At 46.8% G+C, this 9,134-nt stretch overlaps 1 protein-coding gene across 1 annotated transcript in view; it reads right to left on the reverse strand.

Annotated features, from left to right (window-relative positions):
• LOC106519540 (protein capicua homolog) overlaps positions 1-9,134 on the reverse strand; it is a gene marked incomplete at its 3' end in the record, with an annotated part of 22,926 nt that overhangs the window by 11,662 nt on the left and 2,130 nt on the right. Inside the window, 1 exon segment of the mRNA XM_014011258.1 lies at positions 1,060-4,539. Within this exon segment, the coding sequence (XP_013866712.1) occupies positions 1,060-4,346 (3,287 nt within the window).

Below are 9,134 nucleotides of genomic sequence, written 5' to 3' on the forward strand. Positions count from 1 at the left end.
GGTCAAGTTCAAAGGCAGGTGGAACGTTTATTCCACCCAGGGTGACCACTACAATGAAGTCAAACAATATATTAAAACTTTTAGACATTCTGTAAATATGAAAGCTATTAAAACCTGTGCCTTATGTGATCTCTTCAAAGTCTGTGTTTAATGTTATTTTAAATTGTCTCTAAGCTTGTAACCCCCTGGTGAATGTTTTACTGTTTTGTATTTTGTTCTGTATTTTGTTTCTGATAATAAAAAAGATTTTCTGTAAGGACATTTATTAGGAGGTGACCTCCCCAAAAACTGCAGAAATGACTGTTGTATTAAAAGAATGAATGGATGTTAAATTTAGGATGCACTAGTCCAGCTGTTTCAGTTTATATACATATATCAAGGCTGCACAAAGCTTTTCCCCAAAATGAAAATCTGTCTGAGGGCTGCGGCCAAATGTAATATTGGTTTATATGGATAGTTTTTATTTTTTACAACAACAAGCTGCAATGAGAACAATGAAAAATGAAATAAAAGTAACAACTTTCTACTTCTTGTCTTTTTTTTAAATGTAAGGAGTAGAAGTAAAAAGTAGGCTGAAAAATAATTACTCAAGTACTGATACCCAAAAATTCTACTTATCGGTAAGTACAGTAACAAAGTATTTGTACTTAGTTACTTTACAACTCTGTAGCAAAACAATAGCTAAAAAAGTAAAATAGGCTAAAACTAGCAAAACAATAGCTAAAACAGAAAAAGATAGGCTAAAACTAGCAAAACAATAGCTAAAACCAGCAAAGGATAGGCTAATAAAACTAATACGATATCAGAATTTTATATATTAATTAAATTCACTCTACCTTGGAGGCACAGTTTATATGGATAGTTTTTTTAAGCAAAAATGAAACAAAAGTAACGACTTTCTACTTCTTGCCGTTTTTAAAAACGTAAGGAGTAGAAAGTACAGATAATTGTGTGAATACTTCTACTTCTTGCATTTTCACACAATTATCTGTACTTTACTTAATTATTTTTCAGCCTACTCTGAAAACAAGTAACACATATCAGCAATCACAAAGTCACGTTAAGTTTCTCACCGAGCTGGAGGTGACTAGGACCAGATTGGACGTGGGGTTCCGCAGGAGCACCGCCCCATTGGTGGTGGCCCCGTTGATGGGGACGGGGGCCTGCAGGCCTGGTGGAACCGGGTGCTGCGGCTGGTTCTGGTCCCGCGACCTGCTCCTGTCTCTTCTCGCCAACGGGCCGTCAGAGAACTTGGCCAGGGGGACGTCGGGGTTGCGGACGATGACCGGGGAGTCGCGGAGGGGGACGATGCGGCGGGGGGAGGGTTCCTGAGGCAGCGGGGAGGGAGGGGTCGGGGAGACCAGCATGGGCGGCGGCGTGGAGGCAGCGGAGGAGGAGGGCCTGCTGGTGGCGCTGCGAGGACGTGGGAAGGACAGCGAAGACTGACTCTGAGGGGAGAGGACTCTGAAGGCAGGGTCCCCCATGATGGCGCCACCTACACCCATCTGTTGGTCCTGTTTGGTCTGGTAGTCCTGAACAGCAGGCAGGGGAGGGGGCGGGTGGGTTTCCAGCTTCCTCTTGCTGGGGCTCATGGGGACTGTGAAGGTGAGGTTGTTCTGAAAAGTCGGCACGATTCCCGAATGGTGGCGCTCTCTCTCAGAACCTGGCGTACTCATCTTAGTGCCACTGAGCTGCCGATGGCGGCGCGGCGTCAGCGAGGCGGGAGCAGTGATGGGACTGAAGTTGGCGGGCCGGAAGCCGAACAGAGGGGAGGGCGAGGGCGACGAGAACGGCGACTGGTTCGAAATGGGGGAGAACGACGGCGTGCCAGAGCGAGAGCCCCCCAGGGAGACCAGCATGGTGGCCGCCTCGCACTCGTCGAAGTTGAACTCCTGGGGGAGCAGGGAAGGGAGGACCAAACGGGGGCGGGAGTCTCCCCCCCGGCTGCTGGCCTCGCTGCTTTCCCGTGACGTCTCGTCCCACTCGAACTCCGAGCTGGCTCGCCCGCCGCTCATCCTCAGGTCGGACGGCGTCAGAGTCCCTGTGCTGCTGGCCCCGCTGCGCTCCCGCCCGCTGCTGCTGGCCTCCATTTCCTTGGTCCTCATGGACAGGTGGCGGGAGCAGTACCCCCTCCGCTGGGACTCTTTGGAGCACCCGTCTCGGGAGCACAGCCTCCTCCACTGCTTCCCGTTGAACTTCTTTCGAATGCCCGTCGGCGTGCACACCACGTCCCCCTTCTTGTACTTCTGCTGGGCGGCGGTGAGCGGCGTGCGGGAGCGTGAGGAAGAGGAGGAGGTGGAGCCAGATCCAGACCCGCCTCCACCACTGGCAGAACCCCCTCCGGAGGCTTTCTCCACTCTGGAGGAGTTGGCGGAGGAGGGGATTTGGGAAAGAGGGGGGATCTGCTGGGCAGTGATGACAGCGCCGGGGGCAGCACTTGTGGCGTCCAGACCCAACAGGACATTTGAAGGAGGGGGGTGGTTCAGGGCCAGGTGGGAGGGGATCCCGATGTTCCGCACCACAGGAAGGTGGGAGTTGATGTAGCCAGACGGCGGCTTAGAGACTATCGGACGATGTTGGGAAACGGCCAAGGGTTTGGCACCAGGTATGAGCGTCCCCATTGAGACCATGTTGAAGTGGGACACCTCCATGTCCTCCTCGGGGGTGAGCGGCATGTACGGGTGGTGCGGCGGATGTTTCGCAGTGTTCTCTTGTTTCCTGTGCCCCCCCTGAAGCTCCCTCTCCAAGTCCTTGTCGAGCTCCCACTCTCTGCCATGAGCCAGGCTGAGCACGGGTGTGGGAGTGATGGGGGAGGTGATGCCGTGGCCCGTTGTGGAAACCGGGACGATGCCCGGGTACAGCATGCCCCTCCTGAACACCGAGCCCACGCCGGGGGTCATTCCTCGACTCAGGCGACACACCTCCTGCTCCACGTCGATCTCCTCCCTCTCTTCGTGCTTCTCCTCCTTCTCTCGGACTCCCTCTCCTCCTTCGTGACCACCGCCCGAGGGCAAATCCAGGTCCCACGGTGGAACCAAGAGCCTGAGTGTTTGTCGAGAGACCCAAATGGCCTGGGTGGAGCCTCTGCTGTCCTCGTCGTCCACAGAGTGAGGCGGTCCCTCAGAAAACAGGACGCGGTAGCGATTGGCCACTGCTGGGTGCGTGTCCACCTCGGTCACCACTCCCTCCCGGTACCACTGCCATTGGCCCTCCACGCCGTCATCGTTGCCGAAGGGTACGCAGACACGGGTGCCAGTGGGTATCGTGTGGACGCCTGGTGGCTGTGCGTCCAGGATGATGTCCACCACCCCCGGGGGACTGTCGTGTCGATAAGGATAACGGCACAGCGTCTTCTCCCCGTTCAGCTGAACCTCCAGACACCCAAACTCGCCGCTGACCTTCCGGACCACCCCGGCCCGGAACACAGACCCCGAGCTCTTCCACTCGTCTCTCATTTCACCTCCTTCCTCCTCAGAACTGGGTCTCCTGAGCTGGCGGGCGAGGATACGCTGGTTTTTCAACCCTTTGGCTAAGGTGTCCGACAGCGCATCTGACAGGCTGGGCGCCAGGCGTGTGGACGTCTGTGACACAGCATCGCCGACGACTTCAAGGTCCGCCGAGTGCTCGGAGGCCGTGTCTGTCGAGGAGCAGCGAGGTAAGGGGCTGGGGGCCACTCGCTCCGTGTCCATCGACCCTTCACCTGGCTGCTCGCCTCTGAGGGGAAGGGTCGGGGGTCCTGAAGAACCCTGAGGACCTTCAGAGTGTGAGATGCTGGCTTCGCCTCCTGAGCTGGCTGACGCCTGGTGGAGGACCCCGGTCAGAGACGGAGGGGGCGGGGTGCTGGATGTGGGGTTGCTGTGATTGGCTGAGCAGTGTTCCGAGGTGTACTTCTTCTTGGGAACCCGGGCCTTGAAGGTGGCCGTTTTGCGGCTGGAGGCGGGGTTCGGACTGTTGTTGGCGCTCGGCGTGCTGCTGTTGCTGCAGCTGCTGCCGCCGCTGTCGAAGTGGCTGGTGGTGCTGCCGCCGCTCTGGGCCGACCTCCTGGACCGATCGTCGGAGGATGCCAACAGCTTCCCGGAGTCCATCCCAACCATCGTCTCAGGCAGCCCCTCGCCGTCCGACGCGTCCCTCAGCCTCACTGAACCAGCCTGGGAGGACTCCGAGTGCGAACCGGATGAAAAGGAAGAGGGCGGCGTTCGGTTTTGAGGGGACCTGCTTCTGTCTCTGTTCTCATCCGAGTCCCTCTTCTCTCCTCCTTCAGAGGCGTCCCCGGCACCCCGACGCTTCCCCCCTTTGACCCGGGTGGACTGAGGAGAGCGCCGGCCCTGCTTTTTTATCGGCTTCATCTTTTCGTTTTTTTATACAAACAATCCCTTATTTATTTATTTATTAATCCCAGAGAATGTCCTTGACGTCCCTCGTTTTGTTTTTCCCACTTCCTGCCTAGATTTTTTGTCCTCTGTCAGGGCCTCTTCTTTCTCATCCTGCCTCGTCTTTGGTTGCACGACTTCAGCGCTTGCCCACCTTATTCCTGAGACTCTGAAAGAAACAGACAGCGTGGGTTACAAACAAAGCCTAATCACTGTATAGAAAATGAACAGCCGAGGGAAAGGAGTGATAAATTAAAGTGTGACGTTTCTGATAATAAAAGCAAAGTTTGATCACCTGATTTGAATGAAGCTCACAGGAAGTAATCACAGACAAAAATAACAATAACTCGATTAAATTTATAAATACTGAGCTAAAATTCTGCGACGACGTAGCTGAGATTCCCCCCAACACATAGTCTTTGTGTAGACTTTTAATTTCAAGATGTGCTAAATAATGCACCATTGTACCAGAGTAATCTGCATATTCATTACATAACAGGTCCTACTCACATTACACGAAGCCTGCGCCCTTAGAAGGCGCACAGAGAAAACAGGAGGCCATATTGTAGGGTAAACACAAAGTCAGCTCACAGCACAGCATGGAAATAGTGAGGAGTGCTCTGCCCAGACAAGCCTCTGCTCTGCGTGCACTCCTTTACTCGCAGAGTTCTTGGCCGGGGCAGTAGAGGCGGGGGAATTCCTCCTTCACACACATTCTGAAACCCTCCCTGTTTCTCTCTCCGTGCCTCTCTCCGAGGCGACCTTTTATCGGAGAGTTTCAAAGCGGAGTCAATCCGCCCCTACGAACTCCATTTCCTGTGGAAGACCATTACCTAACTTCCCGTTACTTTATTCCTCCCTCTCTCTTTTGCCACTGTTACACTTCCCTCCTGATCCCCTCCTCGGCCTGACTGCAGACATCGATTTTCGCCTCTCGTCTCCACTTAGTCTCCATTTTCACTTGGTGCTGCAATCATGCAGAAAAGCAGAATGATCGTCGATGGGTGCAGGACTCATTCAGAGCGTCCTCATTCACACTTTTCTGAGTAAAAACAGATTCTCACGACTTGTTGAGCTGTTATTTAACCAGGTTTTTGTTTGTTTGTGAGACTGCAGGACTCGTTTATTTGAATACAGCTGCAGTCAGAAGTTCGCATAAACCAATCAGGAGCAAGAATTAATTAATTTAGAGGTTTAAATTATTTATTTTGTTGTGGATTTTCTCTAATCCACACACATGCTTAAATACATCTTGACCAGACCGAGGTCTGGTGAATTTCCATCAGTGATCATGAGCATCAACATCCAAACGTGCGCAGGAGGCAAATTAAACTATCACCTATTAAGGCTTTTATTTTGACGGGTGCTTTGTGTTAAATAAGCTAAACTTTTCATTTAGTTGTTCTTACATAATAATGGCAGCATTCTTTAGAGCACAATAAAATATATTAATAATAACTTTCAAATGCAGACAAAAAACAAACTGCTAACGATACTGCAGGTTCATCGTCAACAAGACAGCAGAACTGAAACTGTAACTCATCTGTTGAAGGCTGGGCGATACGGCTGAAAATGTATCATGATATAAAAGTTTCATCTCAGTCGATATTTATTTTTTTTATATTTACCTATTTGAAATAAGGATCAGGAGAAAAAAGGCTCATTAATTCTGCCAAACTGGTGACGTGACCTTTCCTCTTTTATCCACAACTTCCTCTTGAGTTTCTGTTGATATTATCACGTGTTTATCGCAATATATATCGTTTTCTATTGATATTACATGTTTATCGCGATACATTTTGTCATTTTCTATAGATATTATGTTTATCGCAAAATACAGTATATCGTCAGTTTTCTATAGATATTGTGTTTATCGTGATATATATCCATAGTGTTTTCTATTGATTATTAACACATCTATCATGATATATATCATAATTGTTTTCTATGGAAATGTTTCTCGCAATATATATTGTCATTGTTTTCTATAGATGTTATGTCTACTGTGATATATATCCGTAGTGTTTTCTATTGATTATTAACACGTCTATCATGATATATATCAGTGTTGTTTTCTACTGATATAGATCACGGGTTTATCGCGATATATATCATTATCATTTTATTGCCCAGCCATATATTTTTAATTTTGCAATATATAATAAAGGATTTGAAAAACACTGCAATGTCATTTTCTTCCAATATCGTGCAGCCCTGGTGCAGGAATATATTTGAGTCTGTGAGGATCAGAGAAAACCCAAAATAAGTTCAAACTTGTTTTTAAAATGTGTCGAAGCGGTACGATGAGTGTATGTAAAGTTCACCTGTACGAGCCTCCAGAGGAGCAGGGAGATGTTAACTTGTAAACAAGCGAGAGGATCAAAACGTTATGTTTGTCTCAGTCCTGCTGCGATATTCTGTCAAAATGTTCTGTCTCAACGTCCATCATCCACGTCAGCCCGTCTGTGTCTGTCCTCGTGCCTCCATCCATCCTCCCACGGTCTGCCTCTCAGCTCGTCTCTTCTGCTCTTCCTGTTAGTCTGAAGGCTCGCATTCATTCAGCTCCTTTTAATATCAGCAACATCATATCGGTGAGGAAGAAAGCCACTGTCAGAGATGAGTGCCGCCTGTCTCAAGGCCACACACACACACAGCAAACATTATGCAGTGATGATAGTGCGAACTGAGCTCACAGCCACTCGGCCTCTAGGTAAATCCCTATTTAGGACAGACGGGCGTAGAGCTTCTGTCATAAAATTATTTGGCAGCTGGCCTTACTTGGTCACGATGGAGGTATGCTACATGTGTTTACTCAGTAGTGCTCAGAGTACAACAGCTGGTGAACTGACGCAACGCGCGCTGGTCTGGGTGAAACACGCAGCGGGTAACAAGTTTAATCAGATTGGATTTTTGAAGAACACTTGTGCTCTTTTATCAGCTGACAGAAAGACACGGGCTGCATCAAGTCACATGAGGCGAGCAAAAACACCAGCAGCTGCCTTTCTGGATGAAAAATTCAATTTGGATCAACTTTTAACAGCCTGGTTGTATAAAACCAACTCTTACATCAAGTTAGGATAAACTGAACAAAAACATCTCATTTAGATGGTTTTTCTAAGCAGCCAGAAGTTTTTTAGCTGAATTTTTAAACCATTTTTAGTAAATCACCTAACTTAATTCTATTAATCCACAAGCTTAAAATAATAAATAACCAAATAATCCATTTAAAATAGGATCTTTAGGCACATTTTTTTCTTTTGTGTCATTTAGATATCAAAGATTACACCATTTATGTCTGTCAAACAGTATTTTACCACCAATAAGGTGATTTCTTGGATGAAAACATGGCATAAAACCCTCTAAAAATGTTGCTAACGATATATTTTTACCATTAATGTTACAAGAAACCAAATCAGAGATCATTAATAAGTTTTAAAGTTGTTAAAACTGTTTGTGTCGTCATTATTTCTTCATTTATCAGCAAAGTTTAAATGTTAAACCAACAACAAATGGGGGTGTAACAAAACATCATATATAATTTTAATGATTAATAACTCCATTACACTGAGGCAAAATGAAAACACCGGTCCATATCATCATTATACTCAGTGTAGATCAATATATCAATCGCAGACATGTGAAGTGAATTAAAGAAATGCGGTGATGTCATCCAAACAAATCGATACAATATCATATCTTGATACAGCTGCTGATTTACTACCCTGGTCACCAAACTGTCACTGTTATTTTGTGAGTCAGAAGCTAAAATGTTTGGGAACYGCTTGGGTTCTTAGATCATTTTCTGTTTCTTAAAAACTTAAAAAATAATCTGTTTTTTTGTGTTTGGGTCATTTTTTCTTGGTAGTAAATCTAAAGCTGTTGGAAAAGCCTGATTATTTCCCTTTAAATGGAGCCACGTGCTCAGAGTCCTGACCTCAGCCCCCCTGAACACCCGTGGACCAGCCTGGGTGACCGACAATAAAAACGACATTACGTCTCGTTTAAAGGGCTCAACCCACAAACTCAAAACAAATATATTTTCCTAACAAATGTGACCCCATTTAAAGTGCCTGTGACATTAAGTTTTTGTAATAACAAGAATGCATTTTTTGAAAGAGAACATTAATAACATACTGCAAAACAAACGTCATGCTGCTGAGACAAACGGTTGTTGAGATATTCACATGTTCAGTAACAGGAAGTGATGTCAAAGGGGAATRTCTGSTTGTAAACAGTGTGTTGTTACAACAGCTAACAGCAGACTGAAGAAAATAATCTGATTTTCTTTAGATTATTTTAATCAGAAAAAGATGACGAAGAGTCAGAGTTCAAATAACGTTTCACTAAATAAAAAACAAGTTTTCTTTCTTGATGGATCCCCCTTTGATGTCACTTCCTGTTTCACTTTGGCTGAACCAAATTCAATAGAAAATATGGCAGTTATTTGACAAAATGGGTAAAACCACGTATTATGCAGTTTCTTAAATATAAAGATGTTTTTGACTTTTGTATTTGAAGGATATGCATGTCGCAGACACTTTAAGGTACTTAAATGAGGATTTGTYGCAAAAACAAAGAAATAATCAACCAAACACAAATTTCCTTCATTTATCTCTTTGAACCAAACCTGTACAAACTGTACAATACGTCGTGAATTTGTTGTCAATGAGGTGTACAGTAGCCCTGTGATGGACTTGCGACCTGTCCAGGGTGTACCCCGCCCCTCACACTGTGACTGCTGGATATGGGCACCAGTGACCCACG

Source organism: Austrofundulus limnaeus, unplaced genomic scaffold (assembly GCF_001266775.1).
Source record: "Austrofundulus limnaeus strain Quisiro unplaced genomic scaffold, Austrofundulus_limnaeus-1.0 Scaffold79, whole genome shotgun sequence".
Taxonomy (NCBI): Eukaryota; Metazoa; Chordata; class Actinopteri; order Cyprinodontiformes; family Rivulidae; genus Austrofundulus; species Austrofundulus limnaeus.